The following is a 27,186-nucleotide window of genomic DNA, read 5'->3' on the forward strand; positions in this document are numbered from 1 at the left end:
CAACATAACCCCTTGAAGAGATAATACATTCCCTTAAATTTATGGTAAAATTTGTGACAGATATATAATCTTTCCTTTTAAAACTCTTAGCAGGCTAATGTATTGAGACATTAATTTCAGTCTTGCTCTTGCTGTTGTAAGAAACTAGAAAGAATAGAAAGGTAAATTCTCCCTTAGGTTCTAGCATCTGAAGAACAGCTAAAGTTTTAATTATAAGATCTAGACTCTGCTTATATGCCCTTCTTCCCATGCCCAACCCTAAAACCCACACTGGTTAACAGCTTCTTGGTGTTTCAGGGATTACCCTAAAGATGACAAGCCTCCCACCCCCTTCATTTTGAGGATTAGGTAACAGAGAAACTATGCTGGAATTGCCCCATGAAGGAAGTGGAAAGAAATTATACTGGTTTAGGAAGACAGCAAGTGGCCAGGCCTAAGGGAGGAATGAGTTCCCCCAGGCTGGGAAAGAATTTTGAGCTTCCAGAAAAGGAAACTTGTCCCTGGCTTGCATGAAATCGGGTTGTGTGTGTGTGTGTGTGTGTGTGCATGTGTGTGTGTGTGTGTGTGTTTGACAGAGAACGAGAGATTGCTTCACAGGGTGTACCCCTACTCCTGCCCATCCAGCTTGTAGGTTGTAGAGCTGTACCCTTTAAGTGGTACCCCATAGGTCGTGGCATCAAGTCTTAAGAAAAAGGCCCTTCTCCAAATCTTTCCCCAAAATGTTGGTGAAGAAGGAATTCATAGGGCCTGGACTCCATCTTAGGCCTGTTCATGCTGATCATGCTCAGCCACCTTTCCAATGGACTCTGAACTCTGTGTTTAGTGCCTATGAAAACAACAGAAGGATAAGACCCTCTCCAGACAGGAGAACCTTGAAGATCGTACCTAGGTTACTCATCACCTAAGAAAAAACATACACTAATCACCCCTTCCTCCAGACAGGCCATAAATTTTTCTGTATCTATCGGAGTGTAACCTTGGGTTTATTGATTATTGGCTAATTATTTGACTGTTTGAGCACAAGACGTAAATGATGGGGTTATTGGGATTGTATTTTCCTTGGTTTATATAAGTCTCAAGGAATTTGGGGTGGTGGGTTTGGACACATACACATGGGGTATAAAAGATTTTCACATATGCTGGTCGGGGTCCTTGGCTAAGAGGAGACTGCCTTGGGCCTGCAGGTGTAATAAACTGCACTCCACTATCTGCACTGTCCTTCTGAGTGAGTTTGTTTCCCAGACCACGTGGCTACAACATTGGAACTTCACAACCCTAGCGAGAGGGGAGAGAGGACCTCGGAACGTGACTAATGAATTTCCCGCCAACATTGACAGCTGGGAGCTGAGCCAGATTTTTCTAATTTGTAAAATTAGAAGACATGTGACGCGTCTTGGCCTGGAGTCAACTGCAGCGAATTCACTTCAGTTAGACCTACTTTTCCTGAGAGCGGTTTTGGTAAGTAGAAGGGTGGGGAGTTGGGGGATGAAGGGAATGGAAAAAAGTGGAAGAAGTAATAGGAGAACTAAGGGGCCAGTTTCCTTCTCCAGGTCAGGACCTGTTCTAACACAGAATGAGCAGCGCGTGGCCGCCCATCCACCTCCGACACAAACATACGCACGTGCGCCCCGCCCCCGCCGCGCGCACGCGCCCCGAGCCTCGGCGGCGGCGACGGGCGCGCGCGCGCGGTGCTCGCTGCCCCCACGCCGCTCCCTGCGTTCTGATCGCTGCGTCTCCAGCTCCCCGCACCGCTGCGCGCCTGCCCCGCGGATCCGGAGACTGCGGCCGTGATCTGGGGGCTCCGACGCTGCGGCGCTGGGAGAGCGGAGCGGAGCCCGGCGCGTCCCGGGGAGGCGATGTGATCGGGAGCGGGCCCCTGCGTAAGGCGGGCGCCGCGGCAGGCCAGCCGGTGAGGCGCTGCTGGGGGAGGCCGCGACGGAGCTCCCGGACCCGCCATGGGCTGAGAAACGTCCTCGCCGAGCAGGTGCAGTGATCAGAGGTCCCGGGTGGGGGGGGCGGGGGAGGCCCGCCTCAACAGGCCCCTTCAGCCAGGTTAGGACTCGCCCTGCCCAGCCTGTGCGGTGTCGACCTTCCTTCAGCTCCTCCCCAAAGGCTCTGCTGACCCCGCCTCCAGACCTGGGCCCTGCAACCCCTGTGACCCCAACAGCCCCTGACATTCTGGGAGATCCCGGCCTTCCTCTCCTGTTACCCCAGCCTGGCAGGCCCTTGTGCTCACCTCCTCCTCGGTCCCAGTATTTTGAGCCCACCGCCCGCACGGTACCTGGGAACAACTCAACATCGCTTCCTTTCTCTTCTAGCCCTACGAGGGGTGGTGCGGGGTTGGTTGGGGGAGGAGAGTGGAAGGAGGGAGACTGGGTCCTTCCCTCCAGAGACCCTGATGACCACAAACCTATACTCTCTCTTAAGCCTGTAGTGAAAGTGACCCTTCCTTACCCCACCAGAACATGCCCGGGTGATTTCCTCCCAGATCTTCCTTGTGGCCTTCCTCGCCCTCCGCAGTGACACTATGCAACCCCAAGGAGACCTGCGAGGCCTCTGGCTCCTGCTGCTGTCCCTGTTCCTGCTCCTCTTTGAGGTGGCCAGAGCTGGCCGGCCAGTGGTGAGCTGTCCTGCCTCCTGCCTGTGCGCCAGCAACATCCTCAGCTGCTCCAAGCAGCAGCTGCCCAACGTGCCCCACTCCCTGCCCAGCTACACCGCCCTCCTGGACCTCAGCCACAACAACCTGAGCCGCCTGCGGGCCGAGTGGACCCCCACGCGCCTGACCCACCTGCACTCCCTGCTGCTGAGCCACAACCACCTGAATTTCATATCCTCTGAGGCCTTTTCCCCAGTTCCCAACCTGCGCTACCTGGACCTCTCCTCCAACCAGCTGCGGACGCTGGATGAGTTCCTGTTCAGTGAACTGCAGGTCCTGGAGGTGCTGCTGCTCTACAATAACCACATTATGGCAGTGGACCGCTGCGCCTTCGATGACATGACCCAGCTGCAGAAACTCTACTTGAGTCAGAACCAGATCTCCCGCTTCCCTCTGGAACTGGTCAAGGAAGGAGCCAAGCTCCCCAAACTAACGCTCCTGGACCTTTCCTCCAACAAGCTGAAGAACTTACCATTGCCTGACCTGCAGAAGCTGCCCGCCTGGATCAAGAATGGGCTGTACCTACACAACAACCCCCTGCACTGCGACTGCGAGCTCTACCAGCTCTTTTCCCACTGGCAGTACCGGCAGCTGAGCTCCGTCATGGACTTTCAGGAGGACCTGTACTGCATGAGCTCCAAGAAACTGCACAATGTCTTCAACCTGAGTTTCCTCAACTGCAGCGAGTACAAGGAGCGTGCCTGGGAGGCCCACCTGGGTGACTCGTTGACCATCAAGTGTGACACCAAGCAGCAGGGGATGACCAAGGTGTGGGTGACACCCAGCAATGAACGGGTGCTGGATGAGATGGCCAACAGCACGGTGACCGTGTCCAAGGATGGCAGTCTTCATTTCCAGCAGGTGCAGATTGAGCATGGGGGTGTGTATACCTGCTATGCCATGGGGGAGGCTTTCAATGAGACCCTGTCTGTGGAGTTGAAAGTGTACAATTTCACCTTGCACGGACACCACGACACCCTCAACACTGCCTATACCACCCTTGTGGGCTGTATCCTCAGTGTAGTCCTGGTCCTCATATACCTGTACCTCACCCCGTGCCGCTGCTGGTGTCGGGGTGTCGAGAAACCTTCCAGCCATCAGGCAGACAGCCTCAGTTCTTCCATGCTTAGTACCACACCCAACCACGACCCTATGGCTGGCGGGGACAAGGATGATGGTTTTGACAGGCGGGTGGCCTTTCTGGAACCTGCTGGACCTGCGCAGGGTCAAAACGGCAAGCTCAAGCCGGGCAACACCCTGCCAGTGCCAGAGGCGACAGGCAAGGGCCAGCGGAGGATGTCGGATCCGGAATCGGTCAGCTCGGTCTTCTCTGATACGCCCATTGTGGTGTGAGCAGAATGGGTTGGTGGGGAGATTCTGCCCCAGGAGAGGTAATGCGCCCTTGAAGGATGTGAGGGGGTGGAAGAGAGGGCTAGCTGCCCAAGGGAGTGGGTTCCCCTCGAACTCAAGGGAATTGGCCACAGGTACAACAGCAGGCAAGACCCCAAGCAGGGTGTGGCTGCCATGATTTTCAAATGTGGATATACTAATCCTCAGGCAAATACGACACCCCTTCCCAGAGCCCTGACAGTTCTCAAGGTGTGGAATAAGAGGGTGTCTGCTGGTGGGAATGAGGAAAGGGGTGAAAAAGCAGATCCCCTAAACTTTTTTGAGGTCATCTCTAGCTCCTTCAGAGAAAATCATTCAGGAAAAAGAGTCACTTTTTTCCTTTCTCTGCCCACCCACACCTGTGATGTTGTGTGTACTGGGGGGAACTTCCACAGGAGCCACGTTGGGGAAGAGCTAGATTGTCTTCCTTGGCCAGAAAGTCACATCACGCGTCACAGCTGAGGAAATGGGAAACCTTTGGGAAAAGAAGTCAGGAAAAGCCTGGGACCTCAATAACATTCCCCATAGCTGTTGTAAGACTTCCCAGGAACACCTTCCTCCTTCCAGAGGAGCCCTGCGTGCACGGGTCTTTTGCAGGAGCTTGGCCTGTTGCCTGTCAGATATGGCAACAATATGAGATGCGGTATCTGTGTCTTGTCATGGGACCAGTGGCGCAGAGGGGTACAGCATGAACCAAGGGGTCCCTGTGACAGTATAGACGCCAGCACAAAACCTGTAGATGGGGGATAAACTCCAGATTGGAACCAGTTGGTGAAACCCTTGGTTAGCATCTGATTCCCAGCACCTGTGTGTCGGGTCAAGGTGTGGGGTGCTGGAAGCAGAGTGTCTGTGGATGCCTGCCACAGACGTGGGATGAGGGCCTCTTTGCATGAGGAGGTGGACGGTAAACCAGCCACTGCTACGTAGCATCCAGTGGGATCTACCTGATTTTCTGTGTATGCCATCTCTTCATTTGTTCTCCTGATAGGCTCAGGTAGAATTCTAAGTGTTCCCTAATATGCTGCTCTGCAAAAGAAGGAATCCAAGAAGTCTGGCCCCAGCTGGGTTAGCTTGGGCTCAGGGGTGGAGGGGACCAGGCAGACATCTCATTTGTGCTGACAAAGCCGCCTTGCTCCTCTCTTAGAGATCTCACCCCTGCTGCAGAGCTGGAGCATGGGATTCATCATCTGCGGAGCTGGAATCAAGTGGTCCCTGCCACAGAGGAGTGGCGGTTCAGAGGGTGGCTTAGAGTTATGCCCTCTCCACAAGGTTCCAGGCAGTCTTGTAACAGAGACAGTCAGTGGCACTAAACTTTCAGGAGGCGACCCTCTCAGCCAGAGGTGTGCACAGTTGTCAGGCCAGAGGAACTTAAGGACAGGCCCAACATTGCATTCCATCAAAGTGGCAGAATACTTTGGGCATAGAGGTGGCCACTTCCTTTGACTCTACTGCAGGCCCTGGGGGTTGGTTTGCTCTGAACTTTGGCAAGGGGACCTGAAGGGCAAAGGTGAAAATGTTCTCTGACCATCTTTTCAGTCTGTCCCCTCTCTCCCACCAAGTCCCCTGTCCTTGGAAGTTCTCCAGCTCTTCCAGTTTTCCAATCTGCTGTTTAGGTTCCAAGAAGTGTCATTTACCTGTGGGTGAAGGCTGCTTGCTAGGAGGTCCTAACTCCCACTGCCTGTTAAGATCCGAGGTGGGGACTAGAACTCAACATCTTCCCCTTGTCTGTTGCTGGGATGTCAAGACCGCTGTCCATCCTTTATTAGTAACCTAGCTTTGTCAAGAGAGGTGCAGCGTTTCCCTCAAGTACTTGCATGCTCATAGGGATGCATGCTTATAGGTCTGCATGCACCCCAGCACCTTGACTTCCATCAGGATGATTCTTCAGTCCCCACTAATGTCCACTTCCAGAGTGGTTTCTACTTATGTGCACAATTTCATGCACACAATTTTCTTGCCCTGTAGGAGACTGTGACCATGCCAGGCTCTGCAGATACAAACTTTTGTACTTTTGATTTCTGAACTGCCTAAATCTTCACCCACATCTCTGTGGCACTCCGTAAAGCCCAGATTTAGGACAGCTGCAGGTTGAAGACCCTGAGAGAAGGGTTGATGAGGAGCAAGCTGGCTCTTCAGACTCCTCAGAAACCTTCCTTAGAGTAATGGTATGTCAGAAATAAATGTAAAACTAGGTCAGTGACAGATCCAGAAGAACACTGGCAAGGGACCAAGCAGCTGTAAGTTGCTCTTCCTATGGTAACTGCCCTAGTAAGCCAGAGGCAGGAGGGAAAAATTGTGTGGTCATATTCCAGAGACTTCTAAAGATTCTGACACTGAAGCTATAGGAACCAGGATCCCTTCCTCAGACTTCTCAGAGAAAATCTCACCTCCAGGCAGCAGCTTCCCCTCTAGGCATCATCTAGGGCTGTGAAAATCTTTCAAGTGGATGTCAGATGAAGTAGGTCCTCTGGACATCCTGAGTTCCCAAGGACTAGGAAGGCCATCTTCCTCCTAACTCCTACCCAGTTTAGGGCATGAGGCTCTTAGTCTCCCCACTGTATCCACTAGGTTAGCCAGGACCTACCAGTTTGAGAGCCTGGTAGGTGTGCCTGGCTTCCCCACCAAGAGACTGAACTGATTGGCCTCTTCCCATGGTTTCAGTGACTAGAACCCAAAGGTAGCTTTCTACTTGAGGGATTGGGTACTCAGCAGATGTAAGCTCACTGGAACCCTGTGTAGGAAACTGCCAGGTCTGGTTATAAGAAAAGGTCAAGTGATCACCCCCACCCCCATCAGTCAACCAGACATGTCTCCCAGGAAGCAGGTGTCCCTGGAGACAGAGTATGTCAGGGCTGTACAATCTGTCTGTGTGATTGTTTGTAATCTTCTTTCTTTCCCTGTATTTATGAGGCTCCTAAGAAGGAGCTGGGAGTGGGGATACCCCAGCTGGGGAGAGTGAAGGCGACTGATTCCAGTTTTCCGTGTGTCCTTACCTCTGTACTTCCTTTTAGCCCTGCTGGCGAAGTGAGCAGGCCTCCCCACGTCCAGGATCCTAGTCCTTCCACTTGTGTGCTCCCAGGCTGGCAAACCTTGGAGCCTCTGGGCTCTGAAAACTAGACAATGATCATTAAAACCTGGCTTGAGTCTCTGTTCTGGTGTAGTCTGTGACTGGTTTATCTTTTCAGCCAGTGGGGAGGGTTCACAGCACCTCAGAAGGGTGCAACCTGTCTAGGGGGAGAATAGTTAAATGCTGTTGCTAGGGCATGGGTAGAGTCCACATCCAGGCGCAAAGACAGACAAGGGGTCAGCCAGCCTTTTCTGTGAGGAGCCAGACAGGAAACATGTTAGACTTTGCAGCCCGTATAGTCTCTTTTACAGCTCCTCAGTGGTGCCATTGTGGCAGGAAGGTACAGAAAGTGCACAGACAGTGGCTCTGTTCCAGTCAACTTTATTTATGGACATTGAAATGTGATTTTCATATCATTGTAACATGTATTTGAGGGTTTTTTTCAACCACATATAAATGCAAAAACTTACTGGCTCACAGACCACAAAAAACCAGGCAGCAAGTTGGTTTTGGCCAGCGGACAAATTTGCCAACCCAATGTTCTCAAAAGAAATGTCATTGACACTTTAGCAGGAGAGAGTCTAGAAATTCCTTGACTTGGGGCTAGAGTCTGTAGATAATGAAGGCTTTCTGGATCCCTGGGGAGGAGGGTTGTCTCCCTGAAGAGCCCTCTTGAAAGTCTGGATCAAGCCTACAAACTGTACTGTGGTAAATGTTTGAATTGGGTTAAAAGAAATGACGGTGAGCAGCTTGGGTCCACAGTCTTTTGATTATTACCAATATATGTTCATGTGAGTGGTAACCACCTTAGTTTGGCTTAAAGTATATTAGTGTAATGGGCAGGTGGTATTCATTGACAATGTAGTGTGTCCTAGCATGGCATTGGACAGAGAAATGCAGTCCCCGCTTTCTTGGTACAGAAGACAGCCTATCAGAAATTGGCCCAGATTCTACTGAACTCTGAATAGGCAGTTTCTTTGGCTACTCTCTTGGTATTTCTGGAAGGGGATTGTCATGGTAGATTCCCAAAAGGGAGGGGAAATGGTATAACAAAAAAAGAAAAGAATCAAAATTGGGGGAATTCCTTGGCTGTCCAGTGGTTAGGACTTGGCATTTTCACTGCCCAGGGCCTGCCTGGGTTCAATCCCTGGGTGGGAAACTAAGATCCCACAAGCCACACAGCGCAGCTAAAAAAAATAAAGAATCAGAATTTGAATAATTACCTCATTTATTACACTGCTAAAATCTTGACTAAAGGGCGGTCCTCTTCTGTCTGGAAAGTTGTCTTTTTCTTTCCATGAGGGAACAACTAAAGAGTGAGGGATGGAGACACCCCACAGCCAGTCACACCAGACATATCAACCTTGGCAGTCAGTGAAATGACAGATGTTGATGCCAGGGCGCCCCCAGAGTCTACATGTATTTGGTATTTTTAAATTTTTTCAAAGCAGTTTTTGCTATGGCTGAGTTTAGCCAAGAGGATGAGCTGGTAAAGAGAACAGGTCTGGGGAGGAAGACTACTGAAAATCCTCCCCTCTGTTTTGGCCTGTGTCAAGCCCTGTCTCTGTGCTTAGGAAGTTTTGATACTCCTTTTTCCATCATCCCAAGGCTCTATCTCTTCAACCCTCCCCATCCCCCTGCCAGTCCCCCAAGAAGTTCCATAAATTCTGGCCAAGATGGTCTGCCATGTCTTGCGGCTCTTCCCCTAGCTCCTCTTAGGTGGCACTGCGGGAAAATAGAAAAGGTTAATATGATGGTTATCTTTTAGAACAGAAAATGAGAGTTCAGTGGATTGGCCAGCCTGGTCTCTCTCCCATCTGATCTCTCAACTCCTTCCCTTTCTGCAGTTGTAACTCTTGGACCCCTTCTCTTGTGTCTGAAGCAACCACTGGAGAAGCTTCACTTGCCCCACCCACACTGCAGAAAAGACTCAGGACCACTCAGTGGTATGGTCAGCTTGTTTGGTCTGGCTACAGGCAGCCTCCGCTGGATGCTTTCTCTCCCCAGAGTTGAGAGAAGAAAGCTAAAGCAGCTGCCACATCAGGCCCCATCATCAGGCATATAGCCTGTTGTGTGGAAAACATCAAGTGGTGAAGATACTTAGACCTGCCCTGAGGCCTTCCAGTTGGCATCAGCCTGGTTACAGTCCCAGAATCACAGTGGGTGTGGAGAGAACCAACCTTTAGGACATAGATAGGACCCTGCAAGGACTTCTAGGTGCCCTACAGCATTAGCATACATAAAGTAAGTCACTGACCCCAGAGTTGGAGGCTTGTATGCATATGTGTCTGCAAACACACACAGATTAGGGAGCGCCGCAACTGGATAGAACTTCATGCTGCTTTTCCTTCACCTCCCACTGCTCCTTCCCTTGGCTGTAGTTTGCTTTAGGTGTGGACCTCAGTAGAAAGGTCTAGCCCAGTACTGGGAATCCTTAGAAAGCACTGGGAGATAACGGGGGATCTGCCTGAAAGACAAGGGTGCCAGGGGGCCTCATGAATACTCAGACAGAGTTGAATCCTCTGGTACCAGAGGATAGAATCACCTGAAGTAGCTACTTAAAATGCTTTCACAAGAGGTTTTACAAAATCTAGGAAATTCTGATAGAAGCAGGTAGATTTAAAACTTATTCCCTGCACACTGGCAAGTTAGTCAAGGCTTCTGGGTGAGTGGGTGGGTAGGGAGAAGGTCGTCTTACTGGAGGGAATCTGCCTGCTTTAAGCTGAGCTGGAGACCATCTATGTTAAATCACCCTCCGGAGCAGTCCTGGGGCACTGTCCTCCTGCCTTTCAGCTATGTCTTTCCTGTGTCTACACTGGTGACAGTTGTTGAGGCCATGACCACAATGACTGATCAGTGTTTCACTCCTGGATCCCAGGATAAAGGAGGAAAAAACACCCAAGATTAAAAAATAGTGAAGCCTCCATGCTACTATGGTGCCTGCCTCTCTGTGTCCACTCTAGGAAGACTGCTGACTGTTCTCAAACCAATGGAATGGAAAATATCCTCAAGTTAAACATAACTGCTTTCATGGTACACGTGCATGTGTGTGTGTTAATTCCAATAATGTCCTTTGAGGAGGAAAGGACAGTGATCCTACTCCAAGAGCCTGAAACAAGGAGAAACAAAGTTGTGAACAAGCCAGGGGCTGTGCCTCACAGCTTCCCACCTCCACCCTGGGTGAGGGCCTGAGGCAGCCTGTGGCTCCGGGGGCAACCAGAGAGCTGGTGTGGCAGTGTGTGTCGACTGCTGCTCCTCCCTTCCCTGTCTGTGGCCTGTCTGCTCCACCTTTCCCTCAGAAGAGCAGGATCAGCCAGGAGAAACTTAGATAGACTAGCAACCAGGAGCTCCAGGCTGGACCTGGGGCATAACTGGACTGACTCCAGATCTGCAATCAGCCCCATGACTTGAACATATCACCTGGGAGCAACTTAGGACAAGCTTCACTAGAGTCATAGCTTCCATAGCACTCCTGGCCTTGCATCTAGGAGGAAATGTCTGTGTTCTCTGACAGTAGCCAGAAACACAACCTCTCTGAGACTTGGATCCCCTAAGCATCATCATCCATAACTATTTATTGCCTCCCTAAAAGAAGCATAAAACCCAGAGCCAGGCTGAGAAAGAGATAAGGACAGGAACATAATAAGCCACCTGTTTACATGTGTTTACTACTTTGAACATCCCAATGCATGTTAACACGCATTCTGTCATCTAGTGCTCACAACATCCCTGTGAGACAGGTCACGTAGTCAGTGATTTGCCTGTGGCCACACCAGTGTCAGGGGCTGGGTAAACCCAGACTGCAAGTTTCCGAGCTCCCGGATCGATGTTTCACTTCATGATACATAGGGTCTTTACGCCAACTAAACGCAGGGGCAGCGGGAGCACTAAACCAGGAGACTCCCTGCTCCCTAAGCCTGCAGAGAGTCATCAGAAATGCTGGGGGAGTCAGGGGTGTCCCCTGGAGGCCAAGACAGGTCAACAGACGGCTAGGCAGGAGTGCTAGATTCAAGGTCAACAGCCACCAATGCCGCTAGCAGTGTCAGCGAAGCATACACTGTGCCCTTTGGTCAGGTGAAAAGGCCTGACTGGTTTACTCAGACGCTCAGGGATGCTTCCAGGAGGAAGGCAGGCTCAAAGCATGGCTGGGAGGTAAGACTTCTGACCCCTCCTCCCTCTGCAGCCCAGGAAGAGGGGGACGGTGAGGGCTGGCTGACTCAGTCTGCAAGTGCTTGGAGATCTGGAGCTGAAAGGCCTCAGCCCTGTTCAGCTAATGATTATTATTAACTCTGAGCAGGCCTTGGCATAGCAGCCAGCTGGCTCTGGGAGAATGCCTGGATCTCCGACAGTGAGGTTTTAAAAACAAGACCCATGGCAGCCATGCCTGGTGTGGTGGGGGTCGGGGGGAGGCCAGGCTAGTGTCAGAGAGTGGGGTGGGGTAGTCTGCCCTGTGAGAGGGTGGGGCCAGGAGGCAGCACAGGCTGAAGAGATACCTTTAATGCAGCTGAAAAGCCCAGAAGGTGAGGCTGGGAGACTTCCCCACACAGAGCTCCTGCCATGCAACACCACCCCCAGTGGGGGGTGGGGGAGTGGAGTATGGAGGGGAAAGGGTGGCCAAGGGAAAGATGGGGGCTTGGGTGTGGTATCTGAATCCAGAATGATAATCCTATTACCATCCTGGATTTGGATACAAAAACCATCTATATTTCTAATGTCCTCAAGGTTGAGTTTGAATGTAATCATATTTGGAATCAGGACTCAGTGAGCCTGACATGCAAATTTGTGCAAACGACACGGAAATTTAAAAAAATCTCGAGCACTTTTATTTTTAAAGGCAAAAGAGGCTGGCTACTAGCAGCTTTGCTTAGTCAGACAAGGGCAAAAGGGCAGCCATTTGTTTCTCCTTCAAGACCTCTGCCTCATTTCTGAGGAGCCCAGATAATACCCCAGATGGGGAGACACTGGATGGTGACGGGGGAAAAGAGGGTACAGGGGGAGGAAACACCAGCAGGAGGCATATGCAGCCACCAGCCACCAAGATCCCAGCTGGAGGAAGAGTGCCCTGGCACTGAGGTCGAATGGCTGTCCAGCTGCTGCCCTGGGATGGGAGGGCAGGTGGTGATGGAAGGAGCAAGGAGAGGAGGGGAGGGAAGTCCCTCCACAATCTGGCCAGCTGGGAAGAAGGGCTCCTCCTGGTGACCTCCTCCCAATACTGCAATCAGACTGGCTAAGCAAGCAGAGACCACCTGTGCCCCACTCTCTGCCCTGTGCCCCTGCCTACCCCCAGCCGGGGCCTACTGGTCAGAGAAGTGACAGCTGGGACCCCTTCCTCCTGCAGAATATAAATGACTTCCCCCTTCCTCCCGGGGCTGGGAATAGACATCAGCTGGCACTGCCCACGCAAACTGCCGGCTGTCAGCCCGCCTGCCCGCCCACCGTCCCCCGCACCACCTGGGAGGAGGCAACACCTCAGGCAGGCTCGGGCTCTCTGGTGTTGCCTGCTCGGCTCCCCGAGCAAGCTCACCCGGCCTTCCTACCCTGCTGGAGACAGAGTGGGACTCCCAGCACTGACTGTACGGGCCATCAGAGAGGGACTCCCTGGCCAGAATGACCCAAGATGACAATCTCCTCCATGCAGCCCCAGTAGCCATCTCTCCCAAGGTCAGACCACAGTGGAGAGCTGGAAAGTAGGAAAAGGGCAATGAAAGAGACAGGAATAACCAGCAGGGGCCCCCTTGAGATGCTCAGGGTCTGGGGCACTCCTAGGAGATGCCATCTGACCAGCACAGTCTGCTCTGAGGACCCTTCTGCCCCTGCCATTCTCATGCCTGTCCTGTCGAATCATACCGACCTCCCTGCTGTTGAGTCACCCAGGGAGGAGGTCTGGAACCTTCTAAAGGCCTGGGATAGACAGACTATTGCTATCTGGGAACACCTCCCCCTGCTCCTGGGACCTCAAATCCTAGGTCCTACTCCACAGGTCTCCCAGAGTCCCCACTGAGCTCTCTCTACCTGCCTCAACACTGCTTTCCAGGCTTGGCCATTCTCAGTTTTCGCCATGACCTATGGAAGTCCCAATCCAATGGAGAGAGGAGTCTGGCAGCTTACAGTCCATGGGGTCGCAAGAGTCAGACATGACTTAGCAACTAAACCACCATCAACCACCACAATGGAGGTCCCAACTCCTCGATGAGCCAGACCACAGTTAACCAATGTAACATCCAGCTCTCACCAACGAGGGATGAGGGCAGTCTGTGGAACTACTTTCAGTCTGGAATGAGCAGGGGTCTCTGCAGGGAACAGAGCCCAGCCCTCATTTGCCAGCTGGCACCAAATTCAGCCCGCTCCTGGGCCAAAGAGCTGGCAAGAGATGACACTGAAGGGAAGCTAAGCTGATGAGGAAAGGAGAACCAGGGAGACTGTTTTCTCTAGATCAGAACCGCCCTGCCTTGTTTCCTTGGTTCTTACTTTGTTCTAAAAGCTTTGGAATAGCTCCAGGAAGCTATGTGCTAAGGCAAGGACCCAAGCCCCAAGAAGGGCAAAACACGAGATGCTCAGGACTGCTCTGCCACTGAGAATGGACGTCTCGCGGCCCCAAGCCCAGATCCCAAGATTAGCTGAAGGAAGTTCTTAGCTGGGCTAAGACACCCAGCCAGGAGCCAAAGCCTGGTTAAGCCAATGCCTTTCTGCTCCTCCAAAAGTTTAAGGTGTCTTTAGTGCCCTTAATGTCTTGGCAAGTAGGAGCTGCAGACCTTCACCCGGGCCCCTTCTCTCCACAGCCCCTGATGCTTTGTTCCCTGGTGCAGGGGCCAAATCAGCACAGGTTCTGGGAAAGCCAGGGGGCCATATTGGTCCCTCTAGAGGGGTAAGGAGACAATGAATGTAAGAATTACACCCTGAGTCTGATGAGTGGTCCAGCCATGGTTCAGAGGTGGGAAGATGCTCTGTGACATCAACTTGACAGACACTGAATGGTAGGAGAGATTGTTTAGAAACAATCACCCATTACACAGATGAGGAAACTGAGTCCCTGAGACACTGGACTCACATAAGGTTGCACAACAGAGCCTATAAGGACCATACCCATAAAAAAAATGTACATTGGCTCTCTCCACTATACTGCTTTCTCAAAGTGACCCAAACAGCTGATGCCACTGATAAATTACAGGAATCCAATTTTTCATTAGGCATGCAAGCAAGAGATGACTGCCAGTACCACCCAACACTTCTCTCCCATCAAGAGTGGAGGCTTCAGGATCAAGCTCCCCATCACCTATCACTTATGCCCCATCCACTTCGCCGTTTTGGCCCACTGAGTCATCTGTCGGCAACGGCAGCTTGGGTTTCTGCAGCCTCCACCCCAGCTAAGACATACAAAAACCCTACCCCTTCTGAAGTGGATCCCTGAAGGTCGCTAAAGGAGCCAGTGAAGTCCAAGTCAAGTGTCCCATTTCGATTCAGAGTTTGGAGGAACTCACATTTCCATTTTCTTCCTTGGCAAGTAGGAGCTGGAGATCTGGTGCATTATTACCAGGGCTGGATAGAGGGGCAGCACCAGGCACAGGTACCAGGCTGCACCTTTGATCTGAGCCTGGAACCACACAGAGTGCATGCCCAGAAGCACTGTTACTGTAGCCATCAGGTAGACCACCAGTCCACATGTCAGATGGTAGAGCTTGAGACGAGCCACCCTTGAGACCCTGGCTGCCCGGGGACACAGGAGGCAAAGTCCACACAGTGCCTGGCCGATAGTGGCCAGCAACGTCAGAGCCCCTACCCAGCTGTGCCAGGACGCCAGGTGGGGCAGCTCACTGCGGGTCCTGCTGGAGATGATGAAGCCCAGGCCCAGGGCTGCACAGAGGATGGCTAGGGTCTGCCCTGCCCAGTGGAGTCGGATCCGGGCCTTTCGGGAGCAGAAGAAGAACAGGGAGTGCTCGGGCGAGAAGAGCAGGATGGCCTCAGCCATGCAGAGGCAGAACTGTGAACACAGGAGAGGGCCAGTGAGCCTCAGGCCCGGCTCAGAGGCCTGCAAAAGGGGAGGTGCCCTCATACATCCAAACAAGGAAGACAAAGGGTGGGGGCTAAAGAACACCCACCAGGACCACCTGCCTCACAGGTAGGCATTTGTGGGCAGAATTAGGAATCCACGCTTGAGTGGAAGTGTCATCATTCAGGCTGACATCCATGCCCTACTACCCCCCCTCACCCCCCGCCCCACATCCTCAATAGCAAGGACTCTCATTTCTTGACCAATGGAAACAGCAAAAGTTAAACTTTCTCCTGAACTCTGGGGGTGGGGAGCAACTGGATAACGCCCCTTCCATTCCTCTTTTCAGGCCCACAGTGGAGAAAATGATGGTATCTTCCATGCCCTCCCACCGCGTTATACCACCTGATTACCTATAGCCCAGCCCTCCATGTTTCCTGATCTCAGTGGTTGCAAGGAAAGATGGGGCCCTGGGTATTTCCCCCCACCTCTCTGAGTCAAAGAAAGGTTAAGCCTTCTAAAGGCTAGATGCTTCCTTAGGGGCATATCCAAACCAATCACCCAAACTCACCGCCAAGGCCATGAATACAGGGTGCCAGGAGAAAAGACCTAAGAATCAAAGAGAACAGACTGATGGCGGGGCACCATTGGTTCTGCCCCTGTGGCTGGCTGGAGCCCAAAGAATCTGGCTGGAGGGGAAAGGTCAGTGTAGTGTCTTCAACTCTTATCAGTATCAGAACCTCCAGACAAAGTGGTGCAGCCAAAGGGCCTTAGGCTGAGCAACCAACAGGGCAAACATACCAGTTTGGCCTGGATTCCCCATTCAACACTTTGCAGCTACCAGGCCTCTCTCCTTTATTTGTTGCATCCGTGAGGGGCTCTGCTGGTGACGAACTAGCGAGTTCAGTTAGTTCGTTTCAGGCTTCTCCTCTCCTCCCAGCACCCAAAGCCCCACCCTTCCAGGACCCACCCCCAGGACCACGCCCCACCACGCCCTTACTACACCTCGACAGTCGCCCATCCACTGCGAGTCCCCACTCCACGCCTCTTAGCGCTCCAAGCGCAGTCCCTCAAACATCTCGGCCCCGCCCCTTGCCTGGCCCCGCCCCCTTGCCTGGCCCCGCCCCTCCCGGCACACTCACTGGTTCCTGGCCGGGACAGCACAGTCAGGAAGATGGTGAAACCCATAGCAACCAGATGCGCCAAGATCCCACTGCCTTTCCGCAGCCAGCGGGTCAGTCTCGGCTCCCTCGGCGGAGCGAGAACCAGACCTACCTCCAGAGACTGCATGGCGGCGCCCGGCAGCCGCACACTCCCAGCTGCCAGGGCAAGTCTTCCGGGTTTGCGATCGCGGAGGCGGCCGCGTATGCGGGAGAGGCTCCTCCCCGGGACGCCGCCGACAATGCGGCGGCTCGCCCACAGCGCCCTCTGCAGACTGGGGGAAAGAGCCTCGGTCCTGGACAGCCCCGCGGGCAGAAAGTGAGTGGACAGCTGCGGGCCCACCTTTTTTCTTCAGCCAACCTCATTGGTGTCTTTATGTCTACACGGGCTTATGAGGCTTATGTCTCAGCCTGTGAAAATTACTTTCATGACAACTGATTTCACCCAAGTCACAAATCTGATATACAGAACCAAGAGTGTGAAACCAGTTTTGAGCAGTTTTCCAAAAATACTGGATTTCCCTAGTTGCCCACTCTCCCGCCACCCCTCCTTCCGTCTTGTTAAGGGAGTTAGAGTCCCCTCTGCCTAAAAGCAAGGAGATTGAAAAGGAACGGATAAAGCTAAAAACTAGTGCCCCGTGCCTGGTGAATTAGGGTTTGAGGACCAAAGGAGAGACACGCAACAGTCGTGTCCCCTATCTGAACAGTAGCTCTTGTCCCCAGTGAGACAAATGGAAAATCTAGGGCACTCCCAGCCCTTGCCGCCTGCACACCATCTGCTCAGCCCTGGGGAGCCAGGTGATCCTGAGGGACTAGGACCTCCCACACGCTGGCTGCCTCCCACACCAAGGGGATTTCTGTAAGTGGTCTTACCTTTTCCCTTTCTGCCTCCAGAAAAGGTGTGCTTCCGCTTAAGAAGGCCTACCTGGGAGAGGCTGAACCCCTTCCTTAAGAGTAAACCCACAGGCCATGGGGCGAGAGACCAAAACAGGCAATCCCACAGGAATCAGGGACATCCTGAGAGCAATTACAAACTCTACTTCAGCTCCAGTGGTTGAGAAAATGAGGCTACTAGTACGAGGCAGGGGGAGCTGAAGAAACTGAGGCAGTAATTCAGAGACAGGATGCAGGTGCCGGGTTGCTGGAAGACCAGAAGAGGGCCACAGGCTGATTCTCCTAGACCTTCAAGGCGAAGATCCAAGAGTAGACCCAGAGGTGTGGCTCCCCTCCCCCATCAAGTTTCCTTCCCCCAAAGGACTGTAGTCCTCTTGCTCACTAGGAGCCCCATGCCTCCTCATCCCAAGACTCCCCCAGTGACACAACCCCTAGCCATTTCCAGAGACTAAAAGTACAAAAACATATGACCATAAGAGATTCTTTTGCAGGCAAGTGATAGGAGCTGGAGGCTGGCTGCCTATCAGGTCAGCCTCCTGGGGTGTAGCTGGGGACAGTAAGGACACTCATTTTATTACACTTCTTTCCTTCCTATGTTTCTGTTTTTATATTTTCTTAGCAGCAACAGAACAGGAAGACAGTCTTGAGGTATTTTAAAGAGGTTTTTTTTTTTTTCTTAAAAAAAATAATATAAAGTTATAAAAAGCGGCAGCAGCCTGGGGCCCGGATCTGGAGGGGAGGAGGTGCTGGCGGCTCCATTGCAGTGGGCAGGCACTTTCTCGTTAATGGGCTTTTGACTGCAGGAAGACAAGAGGCAAGAGACAGGGTCAGGCTAGGGGGTCTACCTGTCCTCCTATCCAGTGAACTATGTGGGCCATAAAAGCTAAGGTTCCACTTCCTCCTGCTGGTCTTGCATAAAGCTAGGCATGGGGGAGGATAAATGCCTGCCCAGCAGAGGCAGTCTGGAGATCACCCATGCAAGTGGGGGACACAAACACACTCAAACCCTGGGCAACTGTCAACTTATTATTACTCTCATATGGGTGCCAAATGTGTTGGGATGCACCTGGTCAGTGCCTAAACCAGGATGGCATCCCCTCTTCCCACCCAATTCATCCTTCCTGGCTAAGATCATATGTAAAGCTCAGAGCATGCTACTTCAGGGCTCCCATCAGAAGAGGCAAATAAATCTGGCTGCTGGCTTTACTGGAAACCCTGGAGAGTTTGCCTGACACCTGAAAACCTGGCAGTGGATACATGTGCAAGGTGGGCAGTCATGCATATGGGGACCTTGGGTGGTGTCCCTGCCCTTTCAGGCCCTAATGCCCGAACACAAAACCAACGAACAAGACCAGCCCACCCACCCTGTGCCCAGTGTGTTAGGCCACAGCTCTGGGACCCCAGCTCAACCCCACTGCCCAAACCTTTCTTATCAGAGCTCATGGAGTCCAACTTCCTTTCCTTCAGGGAACAGAGGTAGCTCCAGTTCCTGGAGTGAGGGCCACAGCCAATTCAGATAGTGGCCCTTTAATTAAAGCAAAAGTTGGGGAAGGGGGAGAGGCAGAGGCAACATCTCCTTAGCCCAAGAGACAGGGCTGGGGAAGGGGAAGGCCCATCAAGCAAGAGCTGGGGTCACCTCTTCCTAGAGAAGATGGCCCAGGAACTCTCAACTTCCCCAGTCTTCCCCTCCCTGCACAAATTTTTTACTTAGGCACCTCTTTCTGTCAGGTTCCTGCTGGGCACGCCAACCTCATCCATCCTGACCCTTTCCCGCCCCCGATCTTCAGGGAGCCGGGCTGGTACCTGCAGTGTAGAACACTTCTCCTCAAAGGCCAGGGCCGGACCCGGCTTCTTGCGGCGCACAGAGCAGGCCGCGTCAGCAGGGGCACCGGCCTGGCAGTGCTTGGCCTTCACTGGCCGGCAGTAAGTGGCCAGGTTTTTCCGCTTCTTGGCTACCTCCTCCTCAGAGAGGCAGTTGGTCGGCAGGGCCTTGGCCGCATGTCCAGCCACCCCCTGGCTGTCCAGCTGAGAGGCCTTGACTGGCGTGGGGGGCTGATGAGGGGAACCCCGACAGTCCAGAGGCCCTGCCCTCTTCACTCTTGGCCCCACCGTCCCATTAAGCCCCAGGCCCAGAGCAGGTTTAGTCTTGGCTGTGAGGCCCCGGCATCCAGAGGGCTTGCCTTTTCCAGTGGGCTCCAGGATGCAAGTCCGTTTGAAAGTGGTGGGGCCGGGCGATAACTTTCGCTTTCGAGAAGGAGCCTCCACCTCAAGCCTGTCCTTGCCTTTGGACGACTTGCTGGCCTTGGAAGGTGGGAGCTTGCTGAACGACGGGGATGGCGTGTTGGCAGGCAGTGGTGAGGTGATGGCCTGGCTCCCGCCTATGCACTCCGCCTGACTACAGGCGGCTGCCACGTTGGGGGAGCCTGCAGGGTAGCTGGGGACAAGGCTGTCCTTGGTGGGGGGCGTGGAGGCGGGGCAGGTGGGTCTGGGAGGTGGGCCTGGAAGGCGAGGGCTGCTGCCCGTAGGGGATGGACTCAGGGGAGCAGATGGGAGGGAGCTGACAAGGTGGGATGGAGGCTCAGCCGCCGGTGGGATCTTCCTGTGGCAAAAAGAGAGCCCCACTGTGATGCCAAACAAGCCAGAGGGCATCCCTACCAATATACAACAGCCTTTCCGCCCCATGGAGAAATGGCCCAGAAACCCTGGTGGTGCTGCCATCTTCTGGGAGATGCTGGAACTGAGGAACACGAAGAAGGCCCAGGGACAGACAGAGATGGAACTAATATATAGATGCTTTAAGAATCTCACTGTAAATCTCAGGTTAGCCATCCCCTATCCCTACTTACCTAAAAGGTACTGGTAAGAGTTAAGATCCACCCCCAGACGACCCATTCATGCCCGACCTTAGCCTAGCTCCAGGCCGCCAAGTTTCCCCACTTCCTCTTCATCCTACTTGGGGGTTTCCTGGCCAATAGCCAAGCCACGTCTCTAGGTATGTGTGAAGAATTAGGGCTTCTGAAGCCCATGAGTGCCTGGGACCCAGGGAGGGAAGTTCTGGGGCCGAGAGACTCACTTCCACATGTGGGAGCTGAGGTGCCGTTCCAGCATGGAGCTCAGGGCCGAGCAGAACCGGTCCAGCCGGCGGCTAAACACGTAGCATCCTGGACTCACCAGCCGGCTCCCAAAGGTGCAGAACTGGAGGCAGAAGGAAGGTACATGGTTACCGGTGCCTGAAATACAGGGAGGGTACCTTCACACAGAATCGGACCTCCTTCCCACACTCTGGGCCAGGAGGGCTGCCCCTTCACCCCCAGCCCCCTGGGTCCTTACCGCCTGTGGCCGAGGAGGCCGGTTTGCATAATGGCAGTCAGTGGGGAGGTGGAGTTCATCAGATGTCCCCTCCTCCTCACTCTCCTCACTGGAGGCCTGGGCCCCACCCCGGGGCAGGGGGAAGGGGAACAGGCCTGGATCCCCATCACCACAAGGGCCTTCATCATCCAACTCACTCTCAGAGGAAGCCCGGGACCTGGAAGGGCCAAAGGGGATGTGAGAGCAATGTGATAGACGTGGGTCGGGGGCGGGAGTGGGTTGTCTCTGAACCCACCAAGCTCAAAAAGCCAGGGCAGACACCCTGTGGGCCATCAGACAAAGAGGAAGGGGGCCAGGGAGGGAGGGGACAGCAGAGCTCAGAGAGTCAAGAGCCAGAAAGATCAGGGGCCACAGCTCCCAAGGGATTCTCTCCCCAGCCCCTTCACTTTCCAGGCCCTGCATCCTCAGGGGGAAAGTCTGCTCCAGATTCGCCTCCTCCAGAAAATCTTCTGAGTGTAACTGCACTCAGCTCGGGTCAACCCAGTCAATTTTCTCAACCCCCTTCTTGCATCACATATTCCTGTGAGCCTCTCTGTGAGCTGAGCCTGTGTTTCGTGTCTGCCCCTCGTGTTACAGGCAGAGATGGGTGTGTGTCTCCTTCAGCAAGGCAGGCTCTCCCCCGGGTCCAGCGCAGCCTCTGCACACGAAGGGGCCAGTGAATAAATACACAGAAGGACTGCCTCACCCAGGACCCTGACCCTTCTGGCTCCCCGATGACGACTTTTCGCCTGGTGGGAGCAGCTGGGAGAGTGTTTTTATCCTGGGTGTTGGATCGCTACAGAGAGGCAGGGGTATTGCAGTATGCCAGGTTAGCAGCGGGGAAATCACCTGCTTCCACATCACTGCCAGGTCTCCTCCCCCACATCAGGGTGGAGTGAGCAGCATTTTCCAGGACACCCCGGGGCCTGTCTCCAGGGGTCCCTGACGGTTTGGGGCCAAGCGTCCCCAGGTCAGATGGGTGCTGGCTCCTGGACCTACCTGGGCAGTGCACAGTAGGGGTAGGTCGGCTTGGCACGAGCAGAGAAGGCGCCGCTGGGAGCAGCTGCTGCTGCCACAAGTTGGACTGAGGCGGGGGGCTCCTGGGAGGGGCGCTCGAGAGCTGCCTCCTTGCGCCCTGGGCTCTTCTCCTTGGGAGACTCCCCTTTGCGGGAATTGGCCTTCAGCTCTGCCACCAGCACGTCAAAGTCCTTGGCTCGGCCCTGGACCTCCCGGCGCTGGTGCACCGAGTGGATCTAGAACACAGCAGGGTGGAGGGTGGGGAGGGGGTGTGAGCTGAGCAGGGGAAGGGGAAGCAGTGTGTTCTGGCTTAGGCAAGCAGACAGATTAGGGGGGGATCTGGGAGCCACCCCCCTGCCTGCTGTCCCTACCTTGGGCCCACTGGGGCAGCCCCTTCTCCCCATCCCTGGTCTGGGCTTAATCCCCATCCCTTGAGTTGGACCTTGGATAAGATCGCACTTCCTCTCCCTTCCCAGGGTCCATGTTCTCCCTCACCAGGCAGAGGGAGTAGAGCTTACCTTGCAGGTGAGAAGGCGGGTACAGATCTTTTTGGTCTCTGGATTTATTACCCCACACTGCCTGTTGAGGTCGCACTCCTTCCCTGTGGGGAAAGCAGGTCCCATGAACCCCACAGCCACTTAGAGGAGGCCCAGGGGAAGGTCTGGCATCTTCATGCCAAAGGCCTGGGAAGAGCTGGGCCTAAGGCAGGAAAGCCTCTGGCTCTCAAGTCTGCGGCTGTAGCCTTCCAGACAAACTCCTCTGGACATCAGCAGCATTCTGCTGGGCATAAGAACCATCCCGTCCCCATTACCAGCCCAAGAATCCTTTGAGGGGCTCCAAGCCCCAAAAAGAGCAACATATACCAAGAAACAGGAGCAGCCACAGGCATCTGGAATGCCAGGGAAACCAGCTATGGGAGGTTTCTGGTGCCCTGGATCTAGGTGAGAAAAAAGATAAAGGTCCATAGCCCAGGGTGAGGAACAATACCTTCACCCTTGGGCACAGGCTCCCACAGCCTTAATCAGGACAGCTGGACTGAAGAGAATCTTCCAAGAAAGCAAGCAGGTCGAGTGAGTGCCCGTGTCAAGGGATGACCAGGGGTCCCTGTACCCCAGCAATCTGTGATGGCCAAGCCCCCTCTTCACTGACCCCCTCTCCATCAGACCCAAGGACAAAGTTGTCCAAAGGAGTCCCCACTCTACCTTCCTGACCCCCAAGACCATGACTACTCACGAGCCATCTTGCGGTGGGTTTTAGGGGGCAGCTTGGCCCCACCAGGCTCCTTTTCAGAAGGGCTGCCTTCAGTCCGGTGACTGGGACCCTCGCTGGGGGCTATCTCGATGCTCTCTCTGCCAGGAAGTTCTTTAGAAGGGGATGCCATGGGATTTTTTCCAGGGGAGTCCTTGGTGAGGCCACCTGGCTGGCTGAGGAAAGCAGAGGGCGGGGCCACCCTGATTCCATGTCCATCGGGCTTCGGAAGACTGGACATCTTCTCCAGATTCACCACAGGCACGAAAAGGCTATACGTGGAGAGACGGTGTAGGCTGGGAGGTAGGGAGGCTGGGTCTGGGCCCCGGATTCTAGCCCAGGACCATCTCCTTTCCCGGAATTTGGGTGGGCTCCTGCAGGGGTGCAGAACTCGGGGCAAGGGAATCCCATATTCCCTGGAGCAAGCGGAAGGGAGCTGCAGAGACAGCTGGCTCCCTCCCACCATGAGCAGTGCCCATCGCCCCATGGCTGCTTCCATTTGTGTCAACCCCTCCTTGGGCTGTGTGGTCAGGGCTTGTTTCAGGGAGTCTCCAGCCTTTCCTTACCAGAGGTTGTCCTTCTGGGTCTTCTCAGGAGGCTGATGGCCACGGCTGCGAGACCCCTGGCCCTTCTCCCTGGAGGAGGTTTTGGTAGAACCTGGGCCCCTACAAGCAGGGCCCTGCCCATTCACTACATGGCATTTCTGAGAGCTGGCAGGGGCTGGAGGTGGAGGTGGGGCCCGGGTGTAGAGCTTGCTGAGGGGCCCATGTCTTCTTTCTGTCGCAGGAGGAGGAGAGAGCAATCGAGGTGAGTGCTATTAACTGCCTCCTGCCTCATCCTCCTAACCCTGCTCACAGATTTATGATAGAGAATCTGCAGTTTCCGAATGTTAGGTTTTAGATTTGCCTCCTTCCCCTTTGAATCTGCACCTTCAAGACTGAAAATTCTAGGACTCTGCTTCCTGAACCTCTTAGCTCTTCCCAGATGCTAGAACTTTACTCCACCAGATGCTAGAAGTTTGCTTCAACAATAATCCCAACCAACCACAATGTCTGAAGCTCCACCCCACCCCACCTTCCTATTCACAAAGCCTCCCTCCATTACCCACGTGACCTCCCAACTGGCCCTGTCCTCAGAGTTCCAAGTTCCACCTTCCCCTGTTCCCTCTATCTCCTCCCTAGGGCTCCCCTCACCGCAGTGCTTCTGGAAAGCTTGAGGCTTCACCACTTGGCTGCAATGGTTACATACAACCAAATAGAAGTCGTCATGGGCAGGGCAGTGCCCGAAGATGGACATGTCTGCAACGACAGAAGCCCTTATCACTGGGGCTGGGGATGCCAGTGTTTCCCTGTAAGATCAGAGAAGAGACCCACCCACCACTCAGATGACACTTCCCCTCCCAGCTGATATAACAGGCTTTATGATGGATGCTTCCAGAGTTCAATCTAACCAATCCCTAAGAATGCAAGCTTTCAGGTGAGAGAGCACCAAACACCAATGATTAGGATCTCCCTCAGTAAGTCACAGGAGCCAGAGGAAGAGGCTGACTCAGACCTATCAAAGTGAGAATGCCCAGACTGGCTGCTTCACCGGCTGCAGCCACCTCCTAGGTGGTGGTAGAAGAAGGAAAGGTGGTCCTGTCTGCCCTGGGCCCCAGCCCTAATGTGTGCCGACTCCCACCTTCTTTAATGAGGGTCATGGCATCCAACTTCTTCGGGTTTTTGTTACTCTCCTCCAACTCAGCCCCTGGAGGAGAAACACAGCTCAGAAGGACCACTCCCATCCCAGACGCCCATCTCCAACCCGACCAGGTGCTGTGGCCAAGCAGGAGGAAGCCCCTGCCTCTTGACAAGCACCCGGTGCTCAGGACCACCCAGAGAACCATTCAGTGGATCTTTCTCAAGTGGTCATTCTTCCTTCACCTGCTGCCTCTGGAATAAGCTGGCTCCACCTCGAGGATCCTTTCGTGTGGCTCCTTTACTCCAAGGTGCAGTTCAGGATCCCACTGCTGACTAGTTGGGTGACTGTGGGTACTTGTCTCTTTTCTGGGCCTGCTTCCCCATGTAAATGGGGAACAGTCCTTCACTTATTTTACTACAGATCCCTGAGGCCCTCCTTGACATTTCTCAGATGTGTTCTTTCTGCTTTTTTGTGGCATCCCAAACAGATACTCTCCCAGGTCCCCAACCTCAATTTTGTTTCACTTGGGTTGCCATGCCATTGTGAAAGTTACACCCAGTTACTCAGGTCCTGCACTGACAGGATGGCCATACAGCAGAGAAACTGCTATCTTGGGGCCCTTCAGCATCTTCAAAGTCCCCTTGGTCAGCTACGAAAACCCTCTTCCTCTTAAGGGGGTTTGGGCAAGGGTTGCCCTTGTACCTCAGTTTCTGGGTTGATGACAAAAACATCTTAGCTATGCAAAGCAGCTCTTTCCCCATCCCCCTACCTTACTGCTCTCCCCTCCCTCCTCTACGCCCCCTCCCTGTCCCTTGGAAAAAAAAAATCAATTCTGAGTCACCAAACCCGTCTGATTCCATTTCCGGTTCTCAATGCACCCAGACCCTGACAATGGCCCCATCCTTGCCCACCCAGCATGGGGCAGTTCTAGGGTGGCCTGAGGCTCCCACTTAGGTCTGCTTCTGACACCTACTAACAGACTTGCCCCTTTCTAGAATGAGAATACTGAGAGTCTTATATAATCTACAGCTGTGAGGGGGGGGGGGGTGGGTTAGGTATGCAAGAGACAAGGGGCAGCCCCCACTCTGAAGTCGGTTAAAATGCAGTAATGGACAGAACTGAGCTGGGAGTTGGATGTCTCAGAAGAGAACAAGTGTCATCAGAGACGGCTCCATGTGGTCTCCTCCTCCACCTCTTCTCACTTGCAAACTTCTTCAGGGGCGTGATGCCTGCTGTCACCCCAAAGACCACGAGGCCAGATGCCCCCTGGGGCCCAGGAGACAAAGATCAGGAAAGGGGCTGTCAGCCTGCTCCACCAAAAGCACTCAGGGGCCTAGAGAAGGTGGGTGTCAGGGGAGAGAGCCCGGGAGGTAGGGCAAGAGGCCCGGGAAAGGACGAGGGGTTGGAGGCATGGATGGATGGACAGAAGGAGGGAGGAAGGGAGGATGGATAGATGGATGGACCGATGAACTAATGCGGAGGAGGCGGGGGTCCAGTGGCACTGCAGTCGACAGGCAAACGCCGAAAAGGAGCAGAAGGTGTGGGGCAGAAGGCGACGGAACAAGGGGGGTTGGGAGGGGGGCACAGAAGTGGGGTGCGTGGGAAACACGTGGAGAGGACTGTTGCGGATGGGGAAAGCCCGAGGCAGGTGCAGGAGGGGCGGAAGCTGGAGGACAGCAGGCAATTAGAAACATAAAGGAAAGCAGATGTAGGGGCAGGTACTGGGCGACGGCAGAGACAGAGGTGGGCAGGGTGGGCTGCTGGCGGAGAGCCGGCGCTAGGACCCGGAGGCGCGAAGGTGGCGGAGAAGGCGGGCACTAGGACCCGGCGGGTCCTTTGTTTGGGGGGCCGGGGAGCCGGACGGCGGCTCCCGTCGGCAGCTCCCCTCTGCTGGCGGGGGCCCGGAGCGGGGGAGGGGAGACAGGGATGGGGTCTTCAGACTCTAGGGGAGCTTCACTCACCATCGGCCGCGGGCAGATCGGCCCGCTCCACCCACGAGCTCCAGCTCTGTCCCGCGAAGTCATCGAGACTCGGCACCCGCCGCTCCAGAGCGGCCATTGCTGCCGCCGCGCGTTCACGCACCGCCATCACCGCCGCGGACGCGCGCCCGCCCAGGCGCCGCCGCCGCGCGGCCCCCTCCCCTCATCCCCGCCGCGGGCACGCCTCCCCTCTCCCTCCCACCTTTCCAGCTCAGTTGCGCAAGTGCAGCACTATTCGTCTGGCTCTCAGTCTCTCGCCCACATAGCCTTCTGGGAAATGTAGTCAGCTAGGTGGTGCTGTTGCCTACTGAACTTGCCGCGAGAGCCCCTCCAAAATGCATGATTGCGGGGGGAGAAAGAGACCAAAGCCTCAGGACCTCCTCTCTTAACCCTTGTGAACACATTCTTTCTGCTACCAGCCCCTCTCTTAAACTCACTGCACACAGACCCCAGTCCCAAACCTCTCTGCCCAAGATGCCCCTTTAAGCCGTGCCTCCGCCAGCTGGCTGGCTCCCCTTCTCGGGCTGGCGGCCACGATCGACTTCGCTTCCCTGTAGATCGAATAGGGTAGGTGCAGGGAGGTGGGCGCTATGAATCAGAAGGGCAAAGGGAGGGGGTCTGTAGGATGTGCTGAAGGACACAGGGGTTGGAGTGGGGGAGAATCCTCAACTCTGGTGTGTCTTTGTGGGAAACCCACGCTGCCCTGATGCAGAGCAGAGGGTTGGAATAGCGTTTTCTGGATTTGGTAGGACCTAGCTGAG

General features: G+C 54.3%; 3 protein-coding genes across 13 annotated transcripts; 1 reads left to right on the top strand and 2 right to left on the bottom strand.

Annotated features, from left to right (window-relative positions):
• The first annotated feature begins 1,668 nt into the window (after positions 1–1,668).
• Positions 1,669–7,197, top strand: AMIGO1 (adhesion molecule with Ig like domain 1). The gene is made up of 2 exons (XM_027536277.1): positions 1,669–1,984; positions 2,463–7,197. Exon 2 carries the CDS (start codon positions 2,528–2,530, stop codon positions 4,007–4,009), a length of 1,482 nt encoding a protein of 493 aa, XP_027392078.1. The 5' UTR covers positions 1,669–1,984; positions 2,463–2,527; the 3' UTR covers positions 4,010–7,197.
• Positions 7,198–7,477: 280 nt separating this feature from the next.
• On the bottom strand, positions 7,478–17,284 carry LOC113889514 (cytochrome b561 domain-containing protein 1). 7 transcript variants are annotated; one of them, XR_003510277.1, is made up of 5 exons: positions 16,242–17,284; positions 15,671–15,708; positions 14,591–15,090; positions 9,370–9,579; positions 7,478–8,837 (listed from the first exon to the last, which is right to left on the bottom strand). XR_003510277.1 is itself a non-coding variant. In XM_027536279.1 (4 exons), the coding sequence occupies exons 1-4, from the start codon at positions 16,387–16,389 to the stop codon at positions 8,828–8,830; spliced, it is 696 nt and encodes a 231-aa protein (XP_027392080.1). In that variant the 5' UTR covers positions 16,390–17,284; the 3' UTR covers positions 7,478–8,827. The 7 variants fall into 7 exon arrangements, 4 of the variants coding, with proteins under 4 accessions (XP_027392080.1, XP_027392079.1, XP_027392082.1 ...); XR_003510278.1 differs by lacking the exon at positions 9,370–9,579 and having other exon boundaries at positions 14,499–15,090; XM_027536279.1 differs by lacking the exon at positions 9,370–9,579.
• Positions 17,285–17,801: 517 nt separating this feature from the next.
• Positions 17,802–26,569, bottom strand: ATXN7L2 (ataxin 7 like 2). 5 transcript variants are annotated; one of them, XM_027536273.1, is made up of 12 exons: positions 26,408–26,569; positions 24,447–24,512; positions 23,960–24,064; positions 23,333–23,543; positions 22,752–22,942; positions 22,037–22,119; positions 21,501–21,754; positions 20,484–20,679; positions 20,227–20,348; positions 18,957–19,752; positions 18,578–18,642; positions 17,802–17,950 (listed from the first exon to the last, which is right to left on the bottom strand). In XM_027536273.1, the coding sequence occupies exons 1-11, from the start codon at positions 26,532–26,534 to the stop codon at positions 18,586–18,588; spliced, it is 2,208 nt and encodes a 735-aa protein (XP_027392074.1). In that variant the 5' UTR covers positions 26,535–26,569; the 3' UTR covers positions 17,802–17,950; positions 18,578–18,585. The 5 variants fall into 5 exon arrangements, with proteins under 5 accessions (XP_027392074.1, XP_027392072.1, XP_027392077.1 ...); XM_027536271.1 differs by having other exon boundaries at positions 22,752–23,038; XM_027536276.1 differs by lacking the exon at positions 26,408–26,569 and adding an exon at positions 24,689–25,209 and having other exon boundaries at positions 22,752–23,038.
• Positions 26,570–27,186: the final 617 nt, after the last annotated feature.

Source organism: Bos indicus x Bos taurus, chromosome 3, assembly GCF_003369695.1.
Source record: "Bos indicus x Bos taurus breed Angus x Brahman F1 hybrid chromosome 3, Bos_hybrid_MaternalHap_v2.0, whole genome shotgun sequence".
In the NCBI taxonomy this organism is placed as follows: Eukaryota; Metazoa; Chordata; class Mammalia; order Artiodactyla; family Bovidae; genus Bos; species Bos indicus x Bos taurus.

Excerpts from the sequence above, each read along its gene's own strand:
- AMIGO1 (XM_027536277.1), top strand. The coding sequence starts at position 2,528 with ATGCAACCCCAAGGAGACCTGCGAGGCCTCTGGCTCCTGCTGCTGTCC.
- LOC113889514 (XM_027536278.1), bottom strand. The coding sequence starts at position 16,389 with ATGCAGTCTCTGGAGGTAGGTCTGGTTCTCGCTCCGCCGAGGGAGCCG. Across the intron at positions 15,091-15,670 it reads CTGTATTCATGGCCTTGGCG|TTCTGCCTCTGCATGGCTGA; the intron begins GTGAGTTTGGGT and ends CTGTGTTCACAG. Across the intron at positions 9,580-14,590 it reads CCAAGGAAGAAAATGGAAAT|GCAGATCCCCCGTTATCTCC; the intron begins GTGAGTTCCTCC and ends CTTGTCTTTCAG.
- ATXN7L2 (XM_027536271.1), bottom strand. The coding sequence starts at position 26,534 with ATGGCGGTGCGTGAACGCGCGGCGGCAGCAATGGCCGCTCTGGAGCGG. Across the intron at positions 24,513-26,407 it reads CGATCTGCCCGCGGCCGATG|GGGCTGAGTTGGAGGAGAGT; the intron begins GTGAGTGAAGCT and ends TTTCTCCTCCAG. Across the intron at positions 24,065-24,446 it reads CATGACCCTCATTAAAGAAG|ACATGTCCATCTTCGGGCAC; the intron begins GTGGGAGTCGGC and ends CTGTCGTTGCAG.